This window comes from Cibotium barometz, chromosome 1, assembly GCF_041138505.1.
Source record: "Cibotium barometz isolate CiBa-2024 chromosome 1, ASM4113850v1, whole genome shotgun sequence".
Classification (NCBI taxonomy): Eukaryota; Viridiplantae; Streptophyta; class Polypodiopsida; order Cyatheales; family Cibotiaceae; genus Cibotium; species Cibotium barometz.
The window spans coordinates 59,640,877-59,666,194 of NC_141046.1; the positions used below are offsets into that span (position 1 = coordinate 59,640,877).

The 25,318-nt window shown below is 41.7% G+C and overlaps 1 protein-coding gene across 1 annotated transcript; it reads right to left on the reverse strand.

Annotated features, from left to right (window-relative positions):
• Positions 1–6,856: 6,856 nt before the first annotated feature.
• LOC147642248 (uncharacterized) lies at positions 6,857–24,751 on the reverse strand. The gene is made up of 4 exons (XM_086805749.1): positions 24,417–24,751; positions 24,085–24,248; positions 7,144–7,400; positions 6,857–7,049 (listed from the first exon to the last, which is right to left on the reverse strand). The coding sequence occupies exons 1-4, from the start codon at positions 24,742–24,744 to the stop codon at positions 6,857–6,859; spliced, it is 942 nt and encodes a 313-aa protein (XP_086661875.1). The 5' UTR covers positions 24,745–24,751.
• Between the last annotated feature and the right edge of the window lie 567 nt (positions 24,752–25,318).

Here is a 25,318-nt window from a genome sequence, read left to right on the forward strand (position 1 = left end):
CATGTAGATGAATCTACGGTAATAGCCACAATGTCCCATGAATGTTTGTACCCCTTTAGGGTTGATAGGCCGAGGTAAGGAGACAATGACATCAATTTTATCCATATCTGTTGAAATCCCATTGCAAGAAACAATATGGCCCAAAATTTTCCCTTGTCTTACCATGAATTTGCACTTGTCAGGATTCAAGCATATACGATAAAGTTGACACTTTTGAAACACAAGTCTGAGGTGTTCTATATGATCATCACGCTCTTGTGAGTGAACACATAAATCATCCATGAAGATCTCAAGAAATTGCCTAAGGTACTCCTTGAATACATGACTCATTAACCGCTGAAAGGTTGCCGGTGCATTTGTTAGACCAAATGGCATAACACGATAGGCAAAGATGCCATCTTCAGTAGCAAAGGCTATCTTGTGTTGATCCTTTGGATCAATTGACACTTGATTGTAACCGGAGAATCCATCCAAGAAACTATATGCTTTTTTTCCTGCAACTCGTTCCAGAACATGATCCGTGATTGGAAGTGGGTAATGATCACGCACAGTAGCTGCATTTACCTTCTTGAGGTTTACACATACTCGAAGTTTTCCATTTTTCTTAGGCACAACTACAATAGGGGAGACCCATTCAGTGTGTTCAATCTCATAGATAAATTCTGCCTCTAAGAGCTTGTCTATTTCTTCCTTTATCTTCCGTGCAAAATTCTCATTGTAAGTATAAGGATGTTGCTTGGAAGGCTTTGCATCCTCTCGCAATGGAATTGTATGTTGACATATGCTTGGATCAACTCCTTTGAGGTCTTTATAACTCCAAGCAAAAACATCGCGATACTCCTTTATTGTTTGTATTAATAACTTCTCCTCATCTAAGGACAAGTCTGTGGCAATCCACACATAGTGAGGCTCTTCTCCTCGCTTAGCAATATCAATCTTTTTTGCATCTTCTGGACCATCGTATGAATCCCCTGGCATGCTTGGTTTTTGTCGCATGGGCTGTTGAAGAACAATCTTCCGATCTTGAAGAGTGTACTGTGTGAAATTGGGAGGAACATTGAGACCTTGTTCTTGTCCACTTGAGTCTTCACTCATTGAAGACCATGCGGGTTTGAGCTCTCCTTTGCCATCTTGCATCGGATTTTTTTGTTCAACCGTTGTCTTTGCACTTCCGACACTCTCTTTTGAATCGGTTTTAGACTTGAGTTTTGGTTTTTGTTTCTTCGTTTTTTTACGAGTTTTGCTAACAGTTGTTAGCTTTTCTCCTACTTGGAATCCATCTGATCGTTTTACTTGGTCTTTGATACTATCTTGTGCTTGGACATAGTATAGATATCTGTTCTTCTTGAGAAGTGAGGTGTTGGTCGAGAGTTTTCACTCTTAGACTCCTCCTTTTCTTTTTGTAGTCTCTCACGTTGTTCCCGCTCATCTTGTCTACTGATTCTCTTATGGCTCTTACAGCATTTACGTTTCGGTCGGCTTCGAGGGATCTCTACTTGAACCTCCCTTCCTCTCAAGAGTAAGCGTGCCTTTCCTAACTCATCCTCAGTGATTATCACATTGTTATCAAAATCAGAGTCCCATCCATCTTCCTTATCAGCATCATTAGCAGATTCGAGTGTTAAATCCTCCACTGAGACTTCCTCGACATGCATAGCTGTTGTGGATGTATCCCTATAGTACAAATCATCTAGAAGGGCACGTGGTTGTACCATTCGTATAGGAATAATATCATATCCATCTGAGTCACAAAATTGAATTGGCTTCGATAAAGCACATGTCGATAATGTTGCAAGGACATGACTCCATTCTAGTGGATCAATTAAATGCTCAGGGAAGGGTTGTGGAACGTATGCCTCATCTGATACACTTCGATTACCCTTAAGTCTCTCTATGTTGAAATCCCTACATGAGGCTCCGCACATCCATAGATCTTCTCGCCCATCTGACAATGTAACTCTTGAGCCCTCAGATGAAGCAGAATCAAACTCATCTATTGGAGACCTTGTTACATCACGATATGAGTGATTCCTTAGGTTGACTCTTGTGATGACAGAATCATGTCGGAGGTACAAATAATTGTATCCCCAATCTTGAATCATTTGAAATTGTCGCATGAATGGTCTACCCAATATCACTTCATAGTTTGGATGTTTTCCAAAATCCACTACTGCAAAGGTGTGCTCATATTCAATCCCACATGTGGTGACCAATATGTTCTCAAGCAGCCCAAGGGGATGTTCTAAGCTTCCATTTGCTAGCTGCAAGCGCATCCTGGTACTCCTAATAGCTGGTTTGCCCCACTTTTCCCAAATGGACCTTGTCACAATGCCCACTCCTGCACCACTATCAAGTATTGCAGTTGAAGCTACTTTTCGCACTTCTAATGGGAGGGTAGCATTTCCCTGATCATCCTCACAAAATTTTCCTACTTTGTTGATAGGAACTGGCATAACATGCTTTGTCTCAGGGTGTATAGTACACTCATGGTGACCCTTTTGTAGCAATACCTGCTCTGACAAACATGTGGTAATATCATTCCACAACTCAGGTCGAAGCTTTATCAAATCAAGCAAAGGTAAGGTACAAGCCACTAGTGCTGACAAAATAGCTTGCACGGTATTCATATCCTTCTCCTTTGTCAACCTTTTATACATGGAGGGTATCCTCAAGGTTTGAGAACAGTTCTCATATTCTCCTAGATATGATGGTAAGGTTTTCAGTGTATGCTTACTTCTAGGAGAAACAATTGTTTGAACTTCCTCCTGGATGCTTGGGCGTCCAGAATTGTTTTCCGTGCCCCTGGTAAAATCCACCTCTGAGAATGGAGGCGAACTAATAGAGGACATGTTCTCATTAACTTTCTCATGAACTACGGCCCACATCTCATTTGCCATGTCCTCATTAGCATCAATAACTTCATCATTGCATGGGAAGGCAAGGCTAGGTGGTGGCAGAATACCTCCTTTCAATTGGGTGTCAATTGGTGCAGACCTTTCGCTATGAGCTTGTGAAATGAGCTCACTTTTCATTTCCTAACTTGATGACACTTCTGGTATGGTTTCTAATGTTGGCTTAAGAGAGGTTGGGCCCCGAGGAATAGGTGGTGGTGGTCCCTCAAGTATTGACTAAGCTTCCCTAATGAGTTGCTGATGTACAGCTAGATTGATCTTCTCCTCACGAGGGTTTGGGTATTCTTGAAGCTTCTTGGGTAGCTCAGATAAAGTTGCAATGCGACTTCTATGAGCATCAATGATGGCATCTAGAGTCTCATTCACCTTATCCACAAAAACAGAACCCCCAGAACTATCCTCAGTCGTACTAGTCTCATCTAGTTTAGCACTAGGCCCAGGTTGAGGTTGATGTTCCTCATGCACTTCTTGGGATGTAAAAGTTTGATCCCTCATGTTTTGTTTAGAGGCTTCTTGAGAACTAGTGGATGCACTTTTAGTTTGCTTGTTTCGGTTCTTCTTCCTCCTAGTGGTCTTTTTTCTATTGGACTGTAGGGTCTTGTCCACTAGATTTGTCTTTGCATCCCTAGTTCGAGGTGTCTCATCAGTCTGTATTTCAGCATCGTGTCTGTGATCTAGTCATGACTCTAAGTGGCACGAAATCCTCACTCTCAGATGAAGGTGGTGATGGAACTGCTCCTACAAGGTTGAGTGAGACCTTTGGTTGAGAGGTGCCTTCCTCATGTGGTTTCAGCAGACAATCCTTTGGGAAGTGTTCTACACAACACCCTAGACAATATCTTTCAATTGGTGAAAACTGTTGTACTGTTGTATTGGATCGAGATGCTTTCCTTGAGCGATGTGGACAATCACGAGCCCAATGGGGTTCTCCGCACTCATAACAGGGGCCCATTGGTTTGGCCTCTACTTTCCTTGGCTGCCATTGACCTGAGGAGCCTGGAGTCCTAGGTTGGTAGCCGCCTAGCAACATCAAAGAGTTTTGTTCCCCTGGTTGAGCCTCCAGTGCTTGGCTTGGGTATGCGGGACTTTCAAAGAGATTTTCCTTGGATGAATATGATGCGTATTCCTCCTCCACATAGCCTGGGTTTACCAAGTCTCTACACATATTTGAATTGTCGTAGTCAACAACCCTCACAGGAGCAGTCCCAGGAGCACGAGGTTGAGCACCAAGAACAGGTCGTGCTTGCTCTTGTGCCATCGGTGGCTTACGTTCAAAATTAGTATACTGTTGATACATTTGTGGAGCCACTCCTCCCCTTGGCTGCTCACGTTCCTGTCTCATTCTTGCAATGCGAGTACATTCCTGTGTGGTATGGGTAAAGTTCCAAGCACAGGCTTGGCACCACTTCTTTGTGGGTTGGTTTGTGACTAGAGGAGAAAAGGTATTACATTCCTCTGTTTTATGGTTACCGTCACATGCTCCACAAAGATGAGGACCTGTAGGTAGTACACTCCTCATTCTCTGTTGCTGTTGTTGTGGCTGCATGGGTGGACGATAGGTCTGTCCCAATCTCCTTAGTACTAGGTTAGCTATCTGGTTTGGATTTACTAGCGCGCTAGACCCTGAACTTTGGTCATCACCCCACTGATCTCTAGGTTTCACCCCTGGGCCAGAACCATCTTGGAATTTGAAGTTATCGGTGAAATCCATAGCATCATGGCAACACTCATTGAAATTTGTATGCTTCTTCGCATAGAGATGTGTATGCAGTGTTGAATTTTTGAGTCCTTTTAAGAAGAGAGAAATTAATCGACTTTGGGCGGGCTTCTCATCTTCTGGGCAACGATTAATGTATTGCTTCATTCTATTTACACAGTCTCTAACACTCTCATTCTTGCCTTGCTTGAAAGAGTAGATGTGTGCTACCGTGTCATGTTGAATTCCCATCAAGGAAAAAGCAGCAATGAATCTCTCTTCCAGAATTCGTAAAGAAGATTTGTCTGAAGCCTCTAGTGCCTGAAACCAAGCAAGGGCTTTTCCCTCAAGAGTGAGTCCAAATCCTTCAATTTGAGTATGCTTATCAGCCACTTGCTCAGCTCGAACTGCTTGCCTAAATGCTGCTACATGGTCATATGGATCTCTCGACCCTTCATACTTCTTTACCAGTTTTTGAAGAGTTGATGGCCTTACTTGTCTTGAATACTCATCATAGGGCCTACGGCCTCTCACTCTCAGTGGGAATTGTTCCTCTCTTTGGTAAGATGGTCCACATGCATCCAAAATTGGTGTGGGTACCCTATTACTAGCCTCACCAAACCCCTCCAAAGATCTTGTCACCCGCATTTTAGGAGGTGCATTTATGGGAGGCCGAGTTGGCTCCCCTCTCCTCCGATTGTCATAGTGAGAAAGATGTTGTTGTGGTGTGACCGGTGGTCGCACATTTGGTGTAGAACTATATCTTGGTGCTAGAGTTGGGCTACTAGCAGTGGTCCACTTTGATGTTGAGGGTCCCTCTCTAGTGAACTCTCGTAGGGGAGGAGCAACAGTTTCTCCAAGAAAGGCTGTCTCTCCTGGTTTGGCTGTATTTGTTGAGAACACTTCCATGAATAATGGTTGTCCTTTCCACGTGAGCTCCCGAATCTCCTTCCAATCTAAGGTTCGGTATTCATTGGCCCATTTATCAATTATTCGGTTCATGTGTCCTGCAAGCTTCTCAACTACCACCACAAGAGCTAGAGGAAGATCTAGCTCTGGCATTCTAGTTATGGCATAATATCCCTCTAAAGAGTCCTTATAGACCTCTTGAAGTGGGTCATCCTGTAATACCTTTGTCACTGGAATTTGTCGTACAAACTCCCATTGGTTCTCAGCCCCCTGATCCATTTTGCTCTTGCCTTTCCTATCCCTTTCCAAATTTAGATCTACAAGAAGTAAATCATCTATGGATGGTTTTGAGGACTGGGCATTGGGATGGTCCAGGCATGTCCGGCTCAATGAGCCAATCATCTCTAGACTCCCTTGCTCTGGAAAGTTTTGATAAGTCTAAGAACTCGGTTTTAGAGAGCTCCCCTAATTTGTCTACATTTTCTGGATGGTAGGTGACTTCGTAGTAGCGAACACCATCTCCACCCATGTACATGTTACCCTGGTCATTGACTAGAAGTGCTCTATCAAGTTTTGAGAAAATGTCTGCGATCTTAACAAGATACCGTTGTTGTGGATCCCTAAAGATCTCAGCTCCTTGAGCATTCGTGTAGACATATTGGAGTCTCACATTGAGTGTTAACCCCATGGTGTCGGCTTCAAATGGATTAAAAGATCTTGCGGGTGTCCTATTTGGGACTACGGAATGACTATTTGTCGGCCCTAGATTGTCCATGGACAATGAGCTAGTTGTTCTGGAGGAAAGGGTATCGGATTGGGATTCGGAAAGGGTTTCAGCAATATCTGCCAAATTTCCTACCAATTGGGTCCCACTTTCCTGCGTAGGTACTCTAGAAGGTGCCCTAGACCCTATGGCAGAATCTATAAGACGTCCCGCCGCAAGTGCATAAGGTCAAATTTTTTTGGTTTTTTATGTGTTTTTTTTTCTTTTTTGTTTTTGTTTTTGTTTTGTTTTGTTTATATATATATATATATATATATATATATATATTTACCCTACCTGCAACTAAAATGAGTATGTGTATAAATACCTATCTTTTTTTTAAATGCAAAGAATATGGACTCAAAATAAAAACACAAAAATTATTTTTTTTCTTTTTGTTTTTGTTTTTATTTTTTTTTCTTTCTTTTTTTTAAAAATTTATTTTTATTGTTTTATTTTTTTATTTTTATTATTTTATTATTTTTTTAAAAAATACAAACAACATAAAAATTAACAAAAAAATAACAAATTAAAAAAGAAAAAAGAAAAAATACTAACCTTTTTTTTTCGGCCTCCTTATCCTCTTCGGCTTTCTCTGCCTGCTGCTGATTCGATGACAACCTTATCTTCTTTTTCGACCAGCTCACCACCGCCTGCTTCTTCTTCGCTTTCCCAGTTGCTCTGTTGTGCAGGTGTCTGCTTCTCCTTCTTCTTCGCTTTCCCAGCTGCTGTGCAGGCGTCTGCTTCTCCTTCTTCTTCGCTTTCCCAGCTGTTGTGCAGGCGTCTGCTTCTGAGCTGAGGCTCACCTTCGCCGGCTCACAGCTCTGCAGCGCCTCAGCACCAGCCTACAGCCGCCTTCACACCTTCTCGTGGCCACCTCTTCGCCTTCTCTCGCCTCCGCTTCCTTCGCCTCCTCCTTGCTACAGCCACTGCCTACTACAGCCGCAGCCACCGCTTCCACTCCTTCTTTGCTACGGGTGAGGCAGAGACGGCCAACCCCGTCAACGCCTGGGCCTCCCTGCCTTGCTTGCCAACCGACGTCTTGTTCAAGCTCCTTGCCAGTCGCCTCCACACCGTCCACTTCTCCTGGACCTCCCCGCCCTACCTTCTTGCGGCCGCTCTACAGCAGCAGCCGCCGTTTCCTTCACGAGCTGGTGCTTGGTTGCCTACAAACACCACCTTCACATGGCCACCTGATGAAGACGCTGTTCGGCTACAACTGCTACAGCTTGACGCCTTGCTTTCTGCCAGCCGACCAACAGCCACGCTTCAACGCATATATAAATATATATATTTCCTTGCTACGCCTCCAACAGTGTATATATATATATATATATATATATATATATATTGAAAAGTCGCCTCCAAAGATCTTGTTAGATGATGGAAGGAAAGATGAGGGCCGCGTCACAAAGTCCTCCCAACCGCAACACAAAAAACACAAATGTTAGTGTTTTAGTTGATTAGTGACAAAAGGTATGCCAAAAAATACAAAAACGGAAAGCACTTAAACCTAATTAATGGCAGGATTTCTCTACCGCAATGGGGTTTTAATTTTTTTTTTTTGCTTCTAATCAAAAAACAGAAAACACACAAGGCGCCCTTGAGATCACACACTCAATGCCCTTGCAAACTCTACTCTAATCTACCCTAATCCACGATTTTGCAATCAATGGAGCACTTAGTAAGAAGTAATGGTTAACACCCTTCACTAACTTAGGTGTGCATTCCCCAGCAGCGGCGCCATTGTTTGGGACATCATAGCATAGCGGAGGCTACACTCCAACCCACACACTTTGTCAATCTGTGAATGCAACCCGGTTAGTGCATAGAGGCTATCCCGACGAATGGGAGAAGATTAGTTAACCACACACTAATGACTTCTAGTCCTACTCAATCCTTCTTCAACACTCAAGCAATCAATCTAACATAATCAAAGCATCAAGATTTGGCTACACTTAAGCATAAAAATGCAACTTATGCAAAGAATCTAACATGCAAAGAGCTATCACACAAGCCTCAACTACACATCATTTCATGCACAAGCTTCATCACATGCACTCTACAATTCACAAATCAGATTTTAGCATCAAAACATCATTAAGAAATCTAGATTAGCAAGTGTGTAGACTATAACCTCATATCATTGAAAATGTAGAGAATAGAGAGTACAAGATTGAAGCAAGAATGGAGATGGAGAGCCTTGGGAGAGCACATGAGAAGGAGCTATGGAGCAAGCTCTCTCTATGAGCCTCTCAACCAAATGACCAAAGAGTGCCCTTAGCTCTCAAATGGGCCACCTTTTATACAAAAACTCTAGAACTCCCAAAAGTTCCCATGTGGGATTATTGTCAAGCCCTCTCCCACATTCATCTATAACTTGGAATTCTTTACAAGAGCCCTAAGTGTCTTTTTTGTTGCATCCTTGCATTGATCTTCATTCGTCATGCAACAGGGTGGGCCACTGAAGCAGCTAGTAGTCGGCCTGTGAGCACAAGGTGGCTGACGACGCAAGAGGGGAGCATAGGTGGCCTGTGAGCACAAGGTGGCTGACGACGCAAGAGGAGAGCGTAGGTGCAGCTGAGTGCGCAGGCAGAAGAGCTGCAAGGGTTCGTGTGGCTAGGCGCAGCTGCTGGTGGGGCGCCAGCTGTGGACACTGATTTGTGGGTGCAGGCGAATGGTTCGCAGTGGTTGGTGCAGAGCAGCTGACAAGGAGCTGTGAAAGTGGATGCGTAGGCTGGTGTGGGCCGCGTAGCTGAGGCTGACAGTGAAGACAGAGCAGGGTGCCGATTGGGAGAGAAAGACATGTGTTGCTGCTTGGTGGTGGGCCGGTAGCACTGTAGATAAGCTACAGGTGACAGAGGATCAGCACACAGAGAGAGTGAGAGAGAGAAGTGTTGGTGTAGCTGCTGCTGACGACACATGCAGAAGTGATGGGCTACAGAGACTTGAGGGTTAGCTGGTGGGGCGCCTTCTGAAGAGTGAGAGTGGCCGGGTTCATTCTGATGTGATTGGTACATTAGGCAGGCGAGTGGATCATGTGGTGATTGGGGATGTGGTGTATCCTCGGCTGACAGGTCTGAGTGTTTTGTAATGGTTGTGTGAGTAAGGCTTCTGTGTCGGGAGAAGCTTGTATAATGTTTTTTCTGGAAATATATTGCTGGGTGTTTGCTTTGGTCTATGGTGCCCCTGTTTGATGCTGTCTATCTGGCGTGGGTTGGGTGGTGAATGTGAGAGAGTGTTCCAGCCGGTGGCTGGTGGTGCCCCCATTCGTGTGTGTGTTTCCAAGTTTGTGAGGTGGAAGGGCTATAGAGGCAGGGTCTTTTCTTCTTTTTTTCACCTCACACCAACGTACAAGAATTTCCCATTTCAAGGACCGCATGCCCCTGAACCTAGTTCTATCTTTGCAACCATTTGAGAAAAGGGCGATAGATTTCATTAGACCCATTAGTCCAGCAGCCAAATACACTCAAGCCCGATACATAATAGCCATTGATTATTGCACTAAATGGGTAGAAGCTCGAGCAACTTGCAAAGCTGATGCACGATCGACTACTAAATTCCTTTACAAATCAGTCACATCACATTGTTATGGCTTACCTAACCCTCCTTGAAACATATCCAAAAAGAGATTACCTGGGAAACCGCAACTCTCATCTTGTAAGGATCTTTCCAATAGCCGAGCTCGTAACCCTTAAGGTGTCCAAGCTCTACAACTCCTTGAGAAGCAATTTCACCTCGTCTCTCGTGAGCGTTGTCACACTGCCACGTTGCATTATGCGTCCTCGTCCCTCCTCTCCCCTCACTTCACTCACACACACTCACTAGCATGCATTAGGGAGAGAGATTAGCAAGAGGATTAGCAAGAGCAAGACTCAATTACACAATGGGAGAGTATGTTGTATTATGAGAGATATTCACTTATATACATGGCCACCATAAGTGTTCACACTCACTTAAACTATGGTCGACCGGTCACTTTAGGATCATAAGAGGCCTAATGCTATTACAATGACTACTCTCATAATATATCCATGAAGTACATCACTTAGGACTTTATCATAACTTGCTACCACACATTGTTGAAGCGGGAATCACCATAAATACTTCATCACACCATTATGGGCACTCATCCAAGTTGTAGATTTGGACACTATTGCTTTATATCTTGAATGTATGACCCTTTGGTGTATCTACTGTGACTCCTTGATGTAAGATAATGGCGGTATGTCATGAACCATAGAGCTTGATTTCCACATGTACATAGGGGTCCATGGGCAAAAGGAGATAGTGACTATAAATAGGGCTTGGGATACTTTGGTAGAACCTTTTGACACTTTTACTAATTTTGGTCATCTTGTACCTTTGGGCTCCATCTATGGAGATATGGCCTTCCATGGTCATCCTCTTGGTGAGAGGTTAAACACACTTAGGCTATTTGTGCATCTTCTCTTGCTACATGCACTTATAGATTTTCTCTCTCTTTTGTATATTCATGTGATGAGCCATTTGATCACTAATCTCATGATTAATGGATGCTAGATTCTTGCTTTGATGTGTTTGATTCCATATTTTGCTCTAGATCCATTTCATTTGGTATCGAACCATTGAAGCTTTCGGAATACCATTGGTGAGTTGCTATGGCTATTTTTTCAAGCATTGGTGATTAATCTTCATGCTATGGACAAATTGGGGTTATTCATGAAAGGGAAACCCTAATTTACAGCATTTTAACATTCCTACATAACTCATTATCCATTGGAAAGTGATTACATGCTCTTATTGCTCACATCCTTCTTTAATCACACCCATTGGGATGTCATGTGGCCATTTGGGAGACAAATGCAAGATTCTTTGATGAATCCATGCATAAATGGATGAAGGAATGCATATGCTTGGATGCATTGATTGAGCCACATGCATGGGGTGGATGTTGGTGTAATAATGAGAAAGGTTTTGCTATGGACATGATGATTTTATGCATTGGTATGATGCTATTGAGCATTGGAAGAGCTTGATGTGTGATTGGAATCAATTGGTAATGCTACATTCAAATGCAAGTTGATGCCCTTGAATGCCATTTGATGCCAATTACTCATAAGCAATGCTTATGGAAGAGATACAAATTGGATGTTGATATCATTGGTATATGGTATTACCTCACTTGTTGATTGATGTTGGATCTTTGGATGAATGGTGGACATTTGGAGCTATGTGGATAAGCATGAGTTCATGCATAATGGTTTATGAGTATATTGTAATGGGCATGAGTCATGCCACATCCTTGTAAGTGATCTACCTCATTTTCAGATTCAAGCTTTATGCACCTCACAATTGTTTCCACTCACTTCAATTTCTAGAAACTAGTATGTTGTGAGGTACCTCGGGCATTGGAGAAGAGGCCCGGGGAAGAGCATGGCTTGAATCCACCGTGTCGTGAGTGCCTTGGTAAAGCGGTACGGTGGAGGATTAGGTTTGGAGGTGAAGACTTGGCCTCAACCCGTGCCGTGGTTCGAACTAGGTACGGGGGTGAGAAGAGCTTGGCCGGGAGATCGGCAAGCTTCAACGCGCTACACCGACGATCCTCTTGGTTTATGTACATGGCAATGGCGCCTTGATATGGACATCTCATGGGAATTGCAAGGAATTTGTATGCTTTTGGTGATGCAAGTTGAGGCACATGCTATGTAATGGATGGGAATTGATAAGAGGATTATGGATTTTTGCATTGCTACTTGAGAAAGATTGAGATTTAGCTCCTAAAACAAAGGAGACTATGTCAAAATTTTCTCAAATTTTTGGTCATACATGGACAATTGAAGCTTGTGGAGCATAATTTGCAGAACTTGGGATGCCAATGAGGTGCGGAAGGTATTGACATTGGTTTGGGAGCAAACAAGGATCAATTGGGCACAAAAAGGGTCACTTTGGCAAGAATCTGCAGGTTTCCAAAAACCCTAATTCAGTCCCAACCCTTTTGGACTGACTTAAAAGGGACCATATGAGCTCTTAGTGCTTCCTTAGAGCTACCCAATGAGCCCTTAACCTCCGCGTTTCGATATCTCTTTAGGGTAGAATTTAGGGTTTTTGCAGAAATAGTAAACCCTAATTCAGTCACACATGGGTTTGAAGGTCTTCTAAATCTAATTACATAGGCTTGTAGTACTCATCAAGGGCTTCGATTTGAGCTAAAAAGTTTTGCATTTGGATATTCCTAGCTCAAGTTATACCCAAAATACCATTTCAGCCTATAACCCTGTAAACCCTAAAACAGAGAATAGTAGCACACTTCATCTCTTACAAGTCTTTGCATAGTGGTCTAGTACACTTCATTAGCTCTCCAACAAGCTTTAGATCACTTCAATCGGACATCCCTACCTCAATTTAGAGCCAAATTTCTAAAACCGAAGGTTCCATGGGGCCGAAGCCAAAAGGGCGACCGAGGCGCAACACTTTGGCTTCCGAAGAGGTAGAGGATGAAGAGGCAATGATGGAACAAGGAATTTTGGATGCTCCAAAGGATACTCTTGGGCACACTTCAAGAGAAGGGGATACTTTTGGGCATACTTCAAGAGAAGGGAATGAGGAGTTGAATGTCGGAAGTCCCCATAAGCACACTCCACAATCTTCGCATGCTATCCCCATCGATTCGATCATGCAAATGCTAATGGAAATGAATGCTAAGATGGACTCGATGGCTACAAGGGTGGAAGTCAATGGTAGGCTTGACACTATGGCTACAAGGATGGAAGTTTTGGAAGAGAGGGTCGCTCGGCCAATGAGCCAACCTTCCTATGATAGTGGTCATGGTGCTTTACATGAAGGCAAGCAATTTGGGACAGCTTTTGAAGGCCATAGGGAAGGCAAGCTACCCATGGTACAAGAGGTTTCTCCCAAGGTAACACATGAGCATTCCACCAAGAATGTCACTTTTGGATTCATGGCGGATGCTAGGAGGCCTTCTATGCGGGAGATGAAGCCTACTACATTCCAAGCGGGTTCTTCTCAATTGGATGGAAAGCAACATGCACCTACATTCAGACATGAGGAGTCAAATTTTGGGGATCCAAGGAGAGTACCTTTGAAACCCAAAGCAAATCAGTTCTCCATGCTTGAAGAGGAGGTGTATGATATGGATGATGTGGTTGAGCTTGATTGGGAACATATGTCATTCATTGAGAGACAAAGAGAAGCTCATGATAGGTGGATGGAAATGCCAAATTTCCTCAAGAGGGAGTACAAAGATTTTGCACAATTCCTTGGATCTTTTGTGCAAATGCAAAAGCACAAGCCCTCGCACCATCATGAGAATGCATTGTCAACCGTGTCAAAGGATGTTAAGGACAAGATTTCACTCTCTAAGTTCAAGGGTGATGGTTCAGTCCCACATGAGTTGGAAGAATGGATGAATAAGTTGGATACATACTTTCAGCTCTATTCGAAGAGTGAAAGGGACAAAGTGCATTTTGCATCCTTGCATTTGGAAGACTATGCACATCAATGGTGGAAACATATACTCAAGGAAGGAGTTATGCCACATACTTGGGAAGAACTCAAGCATGAAATGAATTTGACATTTGTGTCACCTTTGGTTCTTGACCGATACCATGAAGAATGGTATGAACTCACACAAAAGGGCATGTCGGTTAGGGAGTACATCAAGAGGTTCATGAAGCTCTCTATGTTCATGGATGGACTCAATGAAGGCATGCGATTGAAGAAGTTTGTGCATGGTCTAGATTCATACATCAAAGCGGATGTCTCGGCACAAAGACCAAGCACTATCAAAGAGGCTATGAGGTTGGCGGAGTTATATGAGCCAAAGTATAAGGGGGTTCAGCCCAATGTACCTTTTCATAAGCCATTTCACACTTCTTCAAATGTGGGGAAAAGTCTACCTTCTTCTACATCCACTTACACTTTCGAATTCCATACATCTTTTGGAAGTGGACAGTCCATAAGTGGAGTTCATAATGATGCTAAGAAGAGCAATGGGTTTGTCAAGAAGCCTCCTCAACCATTCAAGGAGACTCAACAGATAGATGATCCTAAGATTGAGGAATTGAGGAGAAAAGGCTTATGTTTTAAATGCAAAGAGAAGTGGTCACTCGGGCACATTTGCAAATCAAAGAAAGTGGTGGCTACTATGATCATTATGGATGCGGATTACGATTCCAAGTCATTTCATGATGTGGAAGAGTTTGAAGATTGCAGCGAAGAGACACATGAAGAAGACTTGGAGGGTCATTCTTTTGTCAAAGAAGAGGATGAATTTCCTTTCGACCCCGGTGGAAGGGATCATGCATGCATTTTGAGGGACAATATGCCAAAATAGAGTGCTGCCCATATTTACAGAAAATTACAGCAAGGAGATGGTGAAGAATTTTCTCATTATAAGCTTCGGAATGGTCTACTATGGCACAAGGATAAGGTGTATTTGGTTCCAGCCTCATCCTACATATTCCAAGTTGGCACATAGATACTATGAACCATATTTGGTAGTCGAGAAAGTGGGTGACTTGGCTTATAAGCTTGACCTACCTCCTTCTACAAGGATTCATAATATGTTTCATGTATCCAATCTTAAGAGGTTTGTGGGATCTCTTCCTCAAGAGATTGAAGAGTTACCACCGATGGATGAAGAGGGAGAGATTATCTATGAGCCGGAGAGGATTGTGGACAAGAGGACAAGGGTTTTGAGGAACCGTCCTTGTAAAATGGAAGCGCTTGCCCATAGATGAGGCTACTTGGCAATCAATGGAGTATGTTCAACAACATGGTTTACTTGATGGAAGTATTCCTTGATCAAGTGGCATGATTATTATGTGGAGAATGGGCATAACATGAGGTTTCATATGTGCTGTAATTTCTGGACAGCTTTGGTTGGTGGATCTATTGTTGGGGTTACCAATCTACTCCAACGCACTTGGAAGATCATTTGGTTTGATGACACATATGTGGGACTTTTTTGGGTACGGCTACGCATCATTTGCAGCTCATTTTATGGAGGTTTCATGAAGAATTTCAAGGGAAGCTTGATCGACAACATGGCTGCCATAACAGTCCTACATGCTATTTTTTTGGAGGAGGAGTTTGCCGGCTTCACTACATTTGGTTTTCCTATTCCAAATGTATTCGAGGCGCATTTTTGAAGACCTCTCTACTTCCCATGGGTTTACATTGAGTTTGCGATTCAATTGTAAATATCCTGTATGATTTTGAGGACAAAATCTTTGGGAAGGAATGGTTTGTCATGAACCATAGAGCTTGATTTCCAAATGTACATAGGGGCCCATGGGCAAAAGGAGATAGTGACTATAAATAGGGCTTGGGATACTTTGGTAGAACTTTTTGACACTTTTACTAATTTTGGTCATCTTGTACCTTTGGGCTCCATCTATGGAGATATGGCCTTCCATGGTCATCCTCTTGGTGAGAGGTTAAACACACTTAGGCTATTTGTGCATCTTCTCTTGCTACATGCACTTATAGATTTTCTCTCTCTTTTGTATATTCATGTGATGAGCCATTTGATCACTAATCTCATGATTAATGGATGCTAGATTCTTGCTTTGCTGTGTTTGATTCCATATTTTGCTCTAGATCCATTTCACGGTAGCTCTTGTTAATCCTAGAATTGGATTAACACACATGCATTGGTTGCCCCCTCGAGCTTGTTAGTGACAATGGGACACATTTCATTTATGAGGTAATCCAATTCCTCTTGCAAGAGTTCCTTGTCACTCATCACAGAAAGTCCTCCCCCTATTACCCACAAGCAGAAAGCACAAACAAGATTTTGTGTGCCATTTTGACTAAAACAATGGCCAGACGCAACGATTGGAACAAAAGTTATCGGCTGCACTTTGGGCTTATAGAACTTCTTACAAGGCAGTAAACCAATGCCACCCCCTTCAATTTAACCTATGGTATTAAAGCGGTCATGCCAATGGAGTTCCTGATCCCCAACTTATGCATCGCCGTACAAGAGAAGCTCATCGAAAATGTCTTAGTTTGTCGCCTTTTTTATCTTGAAAAGGTCAATGAAACATGCCTTTTAACAATATACAACATGATTGTTGAGAAGCTATAACACAAACAAAGGTTTGACGACTAGCTTAAAGACAAACAAATGGATGAGGGCGACATGGTCCTCTTATTCAGTACAAAGACCCACAAAAAGAAGCTCAAGCTCAGAGGCTTAGGACCTTTCCTAGTCACTGAGATAATACCACAAGGTGTAGTACGCATTGAGACACTTGATGGTGTAGAAATGGCTAGTTATTTCAACGGTATAGTAAACTAAAACACTACTATGGCCCTTAGTTAATCTTTCTAAGATTAAGAAGGGTTGGAATGTAAAGAAGAGAAGGGGTGGCCTTTTCATCAAATGCATAGCATTTGAATTTAATTCAAGCATCTACAAAACATAAAAATCAAGAAAACCATAGACTTTTCATTTAAAATTCATAAACAAGGTAATAAAATTAGCTTACATAGAGCTTGTAAGCTCTCCTTTGGCTTGAGGGATTGAGGGTTCTACTATTGTTTGAAGCAATAGTGGCCACCAATTCACTTTGGAGAGGATTAGGTCAAAAATAATTGAATTATTAAAAAATTCAATGTTGACTTGAGCTATGTTGTCGGACTTGTGAGTCAATTTATGTGGGCCACTAGGAAGCTACACTTGGATGTGGCTAGACAAATTCTCGGGTACATAAAGTCCACAATTGATTATGGACTTTTCTATAAGGCTGGTACAGAGATGCAGCTACATGGATACACATATGCTAATTAGGCTGGTAGTGTCATAGATAGGAGGTCCCTCACAAAGTGATAATGCACCTCAATGTGTTTTGTTCTAGCATGGTATACTAGGTTACTAGCCAACTGTATGCTACTCATGTTGTCATAAAATAAATGATAACTGTCCTATCCATGGGCTCACCCATATCACCAAGTAGCTTCTGAGACCAAGATACCTCACATGCTACAATAGCAGTACCTCTGTACTTGACAAAGCAACTATTAGCTGTTTCTTACTACTCTAATTCATAGTACCCAACACCTCCCTTGTCTCCTCATTCGTGCATGCCAAGCACCATGCCTATGGGGAGCATTGGCCTGCAACCATTCAAGCCGAGCATGACTTTTTGCAGCCTTGCATGCCTCTTGTGCAACCTTAGATTGCTGGGCCTGCTCCCTAACCAATACCCTTCCAAAGGTTGTGCGATAAAACTAATTGAACATCTCTTGTAGATAGTTTGTACGTGTTCCTCCTACAGAAGCTCCACCTCCATGTCTTGTATTTTTGAAATAAACCCTTCTTGCTTTATAATGTGATTTCCCCATCCCTTGGGTACTTCCACATGTCGAGCGATCCATACTTGTTCATGAAATATGCACCATGCGCATAAACTATGTGCTGTACACATGACAATAGAATTTAATTAGAAAAAGTCCAGGTTAAAACACCAGTTTATTTTTTTCACACGTTCGGCCTACAAGGGCTGGCCACCTAGGTCTAGGCGCCATCGTTGGCCTCCTGCCCATCCCACTAGGCTGAACTAGGGGCGTTCTATTAGCCACCATAGCCCCCTACATATGTTGCTAGTTTCCTCTTCCAAAGAACCTCTGTCTCAATGTTTTTTGCTTTCTCTCTCTCTCTCTCTCTCTCTCACACACACACACACACACACACACACACACACACACACACACGCACACGCACACGCACACGCACATCCATCCCCTCCTCCTCCTCCTCCTCTCTCCCTCCCTTGTGCCTTTCTCTTAAGAAAACTCTCACTTTTTGGCCTTGCTATAAACTAAGAACATTTTAATGTCTTTAAATGACATTAAATGCATTGAGGATATTATCAATCATTATTTTTGACAAAAAATGAACAACATAATAAAATCTACTAAGGAATAACTAATTAATGTATCCAAGATAGTGCTAATAATTATTTTTTATACAAATTCTTTCATTGTTTCTAATCAAAATTTTAATTTAGTTCTACCTACATCCAAAAATATATGTGATTTTTTTTAAAGGTTTTATCAAATTTTGTCTATTTAAGCACCAATTTGAGCTTCTCTAACTCTATCTCTCTCACATTTTTGTGCTAATCTATTTTCAATATTCTACGCTCAATTTTCTAAGCTTTTGTGTTTGCAATGTGGGCAATTTCTCCCATGAAAATAAACGCCAAAGTCACTTGTAAAGCATGGCTAGCGAAGCATGGAAATGTAGAAAACAAATCAAACAATCAGGAAAAGGGGTCCTGGCACACCGAGCTTTTATGGAATGCACGAGTGGACAGGTTGGTAGTGTAAACAGTTCATGTGGTTGTGCAAAAATACAAGCGTGGACCACACATGGTCCATATGCCAAAAAATCACAAACATACTTGTGTAGCCTTCCAAGTCTTTGGACAGTTTAGAAGGGCACAAACCTTACGGCGAGCGATGAGATGCAAACTCTAGAAGAGGCTGGATTTATTCTGCAGAAGGAGTGTTTACAAGAACATAACATAATAAAAAGCATAACCGCAAGATACATGATAGGAGTGTCATAGATAGTAGCCAAGAGGATAGACAATGCTCTCACTTTTTCAACTTAAATCATTGCAAAAAGGGTCATGATGAAGAAAATAGAATATGAAGTGTTTGTAGTAGAGGCTGATTCTTCAAGGATGCAAGGCGAGAGGTATGATGTCACATTTAAAAAGCTACCGTACTGTACATGTCTAGATTTTCAAATGAGAGCAAGTGGTGGATTCCCGTTTGTTGCATGTAAGCAAGTGTATTTTGTCTATATGTGTGTACTTGGGCTCGATGGAAACAATAACATGTTTATACACCGGCCACATCTTCAAAAGGAAGATCTTGCCAAGATTTTGAGTGCACCAGCCACATCTTTAAAAGGAAGATCTTGCCAAGATTTTGAGTGCGCGAAGGTCAATGCCAATGTAAGATACAAGGTTTGGGGTTGATGTGAGAGAGAGGCAGAGAGGGAGAGAGGAACAACTTGTTGAGGGACTATGCATTCAAAGAGAGGGATTATAGTAGATCTAATCAGCTCCAAACCAGACCTTTATATAGTTTTAAGTAGGTTTAATTATAGCCTCCACATGTCACTTTCAATAGGGACCTCTCCTTTTTTGTTGCATGCAAAAAGTAGTGATTAAAGAAACACCTCTCATTTTTTTGGTGCATGTAAAAAAAGAGTGATTAAAGACCTCTCCTTTTTTTGGTGCTTTCAAAGTGGTAGAGAGTGCATGAGAGAGAGATAGAGTGCGCATGATCCCACCCTTTTTATGACCTAAACACTCGTTATTTGAAAAGGAAAAAATGAATTCTATTCTTATGGTGGTTAATTTAATGAAAGTCAATTATCAATACACTATTCACAAGGTCATTTGAAATACACACATTCCCCAATTGTTAGCTTCATTCATATTTTTCAAAACTATTCGTTTTTAGCTTCAAAAAAAAAAAAGAGAACCCTTCATAAGTTCTGGACAATGTGCAAAGACACATAGGTCAAGAAATCCAAAACCTTTAAAAAACTTGACATAAACATAAATACAACAAAACCATCCGATGGCTTTTGATCGACATAAACATAAACATAAATACAACAAAACCATCCGATGGCTTTTGATCAGGACACTGCTGCAGATCCTCCCATCATGTCACTCTGACATTTTCAAAAGAGATAGACACCTACACTTCCTTGAGCACACCATGCTCTCTCACCCTCATCCTTCCAACATGTCTAGCTCAAGAAACATTGTGTTGAACATCAAAGAAGCCATCTCCTTAGTCTTTTCTAAAGCAAAGGGTGCAGATGAAAGATAAGAGCTAGAATGGACGTGAAGTCTTGGAGCACATGTAGCAAAGTCTAGAAGCACAAAAGCTATGGAACAAACTCAATGAAGATGGTCCGTTTGAAGATGAAGATGTATATTAATGGAGTATGAAATTGAGTACTACAATAGGGAGTTGGCGTGCATATGGCTACATAAGTGACAATGAAGAATCTGTTCTTCTAGAGGAGCTTGGGAAGAAAGTGCAAGAAAAAGATACCTAGTTTAGAATTGGTAATATAATATATAGTGCTACTATGAATGAATAAAAAAGAATAATCATGGTACCTAGAAGATGTAAATGTGTGGACTTGCTCATTTTAGCTAGAGATCTCTCATTTGTATGGGCTTTGTCGTACCTAATAAATGTGTGTTTTTTTTGGTAAACTTAGACTGTTGTCATAGGATACTTAATTGTGTAAATGAAGTTATTTCAGCAAGTATGGTGTTGTTTATTTTTTTCCTTCAATAGTTATCCCAAAAGCTTGATGTCTAACCCTAGTCCAAAACAGATCATCCCTGCTCCTAGAACATCCTCCAAGGTCAACTGACCTTATAGTCAAAACTCCAGAAGCTCTCTGGTTCCTTTGTTGACCCTCCTCTGACCACCTGCTGACCTCTTCACGCTCTCTGAATTCTATCTCAGAATTCTGACATAGACTCGGCTGACTCAGAAGATTCACTTGATGCAAAAACCTCTCGCATTTGTCTGCAAACTCTCTCTAACCCTCAGGTTACTCTCTTTCAACAAGATATCACACTCTAGACTCTAACTACAATTGGCTCACAGCTGCCTCCAAAATGATTGTCCACTTAAGCCCACTAATTTGACTCGACAGGGCCAACTCAAGTTTCCTCTCTTCTGTGTCAGCTATCACCTCTAGACCCACAAAACTATCAAACTAAGCAAGAACCCATCACTAGGAACACTCTGCTGACACCAGATACTCATAGAGTTGACTCTCGATCTACACTTAGCCCACTACCCCATCTGACTACTATCAGCTAACCACTCTACCTATCAGCTGAGTGCTACTCTACCTATCAGGTGAGTACCACTCTACCTATCACACTGAGTCCCACAAACACTTTTCTAAAATACAAACAAGTCAAGGCAAGCCCTCCTCACCTTTCAGTTGACACAAAACCTATCTTGTACCTCCTCAATGCATTCTTACTGTCAGAACTAACTCAAAATCAACATCCCAAACATTAAACCAACACCTAGTGGTCTACCTCCATCAACTCAATCAAGCAACACCATACCACAACAAAACATGAAAATGAAAGTCTTTGTATATCCACTCATAATTGACACAAGCCAATCTCTCTGGAGCCTTCAGTTATATCAAACATAGCAGTGTCTCAACAACCCTGAGACATGGGCACCAACATAAAAGAAAATGCAAAGGAAAACTCGAGGATTCCCCTCAGGTGAACCTCAGCGCCAACTCACAGCATGGACTTCAACAGCTACAATCGGGGAAGAAAATGAACTGGGTCATGTCTCTAACAGAGGTTCTGCTCTCAGAGAACCCAGGGATCATGTCACCTTGGCCAATTCTCTGGTTTGTTGCCTCCGTCTACTCTAATCCAATCAAATTCACCCGTTCTGCGCTGTCTTCACCTCTGCTAACTTGAAAAAATGCAGGGATTTTTGCATGCAACCTTCAGCAAGACTGTCTTGCAGGAGCTCACTTCTCTCTGCAGCCTTCCACTCTAGTGGTCCCTCAACCTCGCCCCCTTGCATCTATCTCTTGAAAACTTTGCAAACCGTGTACCTTTTTTTATCCCTTCGCCGCCTTCACTCCTTCTAGATTTTTCTCGCTTAGGATCGCCCATATCCTTCCTTTCTCTTTTCATTTTACGCATGCGCTCTTATCCATTTAGCTAGCATGCATTTTTTCATCACTTGGATTGAACACATACCATCATACATGCATTTCACTTATCTACACACCATGCTTGGGATGGGTCATGGATTCACCTCTCACAACAACTATAACATCTTCTTCCACAAGTGCACCAATGCCAGCATGATGCTTTTCATTTTATTGAGTTGTGCTAAGATTGATTCACTTTCCTTTGAATCAATGCCAAAGAACTGGATTTTCAAACTTATCTTTGAATTCTTTTGTTTAGCCCCAACTAGTTTGTCCAATGCATCCCAACTTAGATGTATTTTCTGAAGCATAATGTGGTGAATAAAGCCAATACCCAAACCTAATGCAATTCTAGTTAATCCCTTCTCATCCTTACTCAACCAAAAGTTCTTTTCATCCCCATCAACTCCTAGTCATTTTTCCCTCCCAATTACAATTCCCTATAATGCATCTTTCATAAGAAAAAACTTGGCCTTCAGTTTGCCATGTATGGAACTTCTCTATCAAAAATGAGCTAGCCATGATTTTTAATGGAGTGGGAAGGTCTCCAATGTAGTCACTTACAATAGAGATTATCCAATGCCAATTTCTAGTCACGTACAATAGAGATTTAATGTAATGACAAGTGCATTTAATCTTGATCAATCACCCAAAACCCAAAATTTTCAAGATTGTTAATTGTTGAAAATACCCTATTTTGGAGTGGATGATTGGGGCACCAAATCACCATCAAATCACGGGGAAATTTCAAAATGATGATATATAAGTGTTTAGCTACTCCCCAATGTGAATAATGAACCACAAATGGTCTAAAAAACTCAAGGTAATTAGTGTTAATTACTCTATTTATTTTTACTATCATAAAACCATAGAATGGCATAGAATAATTTGATAATTTGGAGCTCAAAAACTTGATGAAAATCCTTCAAACTTGGTAGGCACTCCTTGCATGAGATAAAAAATCACTTGATAGCTTCAAATCTAGCTCAAAATTATGAAAACTATGAGATTTACTCTTCTTTATTTCAAATTTCACTACCTACTACTGTTGCCATGGATTTGAGCTTCATTTGAAGTTGTTTTTGAAGTGCTCCTTGATGCTTAGACCAAGCTATAGTCGATGCTCCCAAAGTCACCATTTGCAATAGAAATGCCCACAACTCTTGATGTGAGCTCATTTGCATGCATTAGATATGCAATTCTAGGTTGGGAAGTGAATTAGAGGTTGACCCCCTACCCATTCCACTATTGGATGCGCATGCTTCCCCTGTGCTTGCTTGCTTTCTCACATTTGAGAATTTAGAATTCCTGTACTTCAGCATTTGTTAGATGCTTTTCTAGGTAACACAAAGTATGTTACAAATCTATCTTGTGATATAGAACACATTGGGGAGCTTGTCCTCTTGCAACTTAGAGTGGTGTATTCATGCTTACTCAAGATGAACCATGTTGGATTGATAAGTGAGGAGTGAGAAAATGCATAATGTAAAGAGGATACCAAAGAGATTTCTATTTACCTTTGAACATCAACTTGCTTTTTAAAGGAAAAGGTGACTGTATATTATAAACTACCATAATGACACAAACTTTTGCATGTAAAGACCATAGTACACCAAAACAAGATTCAAACAATGAATCTTGCACTCATAATATTATTATGGGAAGACCTTTCATCATGAGAGAGGCCAAGTGGGTGCTGCATGATCGGGCATAACACCATATACTTAAAAGAAACCCAAGTTATAAAGGTGGACCTAAGGAAAACACATCCAATGGATGGCAACTTGTTCAATTAACGAATTTGACGATATAGCAAACTGGCTCAGTCTAAGTTTGTGCTCTAGTGTAGAATTTGAGATGCGAAATCCAAGACTGGTTCGAAGAGGACAAGCTATACACATCCCTCCCACCTCCTAATTTAGTGAAAATTGGATGTATGTACTAGCCCCCACCATTGAGGTGCTACCTATAAGAGGAACAAAAAAAAAAAAGAGACAGGGATGTAGCTAGGCCGCTCAACTTTAGAATTCATGCTAGGTGTCGAAACCCCATGAATGGCCATTTGAATACTTGAGCTGCCGCTGATGATGAGGACTAAGACAGCGCCATCACGGACAGCAAAGAGAGCATGGCGCGCTCCCGTCCCAGATGCAGATATGCTCTCATTGTTAGATCCGATTGAATGATCTCCCTGATCCATAATTTGTTTTTCTGTGCAATGACGATATGATCCCATTGAAGTACAGTTGGTACGGCGGCCGGCAAAGTTGTACGGCACAGGGCGGCAAGCCGCCGGGAACTAATGGATGGTTTCAAGAAACATTAACTAGAAATTAAACATTAGAGTCAAAATTAGAGGAGTGAATTAGAGGGAAGTACCTGGCAGCCACATGAAGGAGAGCTGAGTCTGAGCAGTGGCGAGTGCGTAGCCGCCACAGCTCCGGTCCACAGAGAGCTTCACAATGCGGTCTATTTTGGTTTCAAACGCGGGCTGCCACCAGTGGGCAGACTCTAAACGCTTGTGAAAGCAGGAGTCCATATTCACACGCTCCCAGCAGGCACGATCCAGGGAAGCCGTCCGCCAGCTCTTGGAGACAAGGGGGACGGACACAAAGAGGGTATCGAAATCGAGCTTCAGCAGGATCTCCACCAGGGCTTCGTGGATGAGGTCCGCCCAGCGGGCGGTCGCCGCCGCCTCCTGCGCCATCTTCTTCTATGTGTGTCTGTGCAGAGAAGAGCCGTCTCATATGGCAACCCCAACGTGTACACGTCATGAAACAAGCGGCACGCCCACCGAAGTCCACGTGGACGTAGGAGGACAGCTGTCTCTACACGCCATTTGGAGAATTTTTTTAAAAAAAATTCTTTTTATTTGATTTTTTCCATGAAAGTCAAGTTTCAATTGTAGGAACAATTACCCACTACCAGTTGTGGTAGCTAATTTTTTTAAATTTAAAAATCATTTTTTAATCTAATTTTTTCCTTTTTTTAATTCTAATATTTTCTTTTTTAAAAATTCTAGTTTTTTCTTTTTTAAAATTTCTAAATTTTTCTTTTTTTTAAATATAATTTTTCTTTTTTTTTAATTCTATTTTTTTCTTTTTTCAAAAAAATTTCTAATTTTTTCTTTTTTCTTAAATTCTAATTTTTTCTTTAAAAAAATTTTTAGCCACTATTTGAAGGGAGCAAACTCCCCTCATATCCTCTACAAAGCAAGGGCAAGGTAACAATTACCCATTACCAACTCTGGTAGGTAAAATTTCAACACACTTTGCAGGCTA

What these genes read in the sequence shown, in the direction of transcription:
- LOC147642248 (XM_086805749.1), bottom strand. Translation starts at nt 24,744, where the DNA reads ATGGCGCAGGAGGCGGCGGCGACCGCCCGCTGGGCGGACCTCATCCAC. An exon ending in TTCAAATGGCCATTCATGGG is followed by an intron (nt 7,401 to 24,084) that starts GTTTCGACACCT and finishes CTGCTGCTGTAG; the next exon opens with AGCGGCCGCAAGAAGGTAGG. An exon ending in GAAGAGGTGGCCACGAGAAG is followed by an intron (nt 7,050 to 7,143) that starts GTGTGAAGGCGG and finishes CCTGCACAACAG; the next exon opens with CTGGGAAAGCGAAGAAGAAG.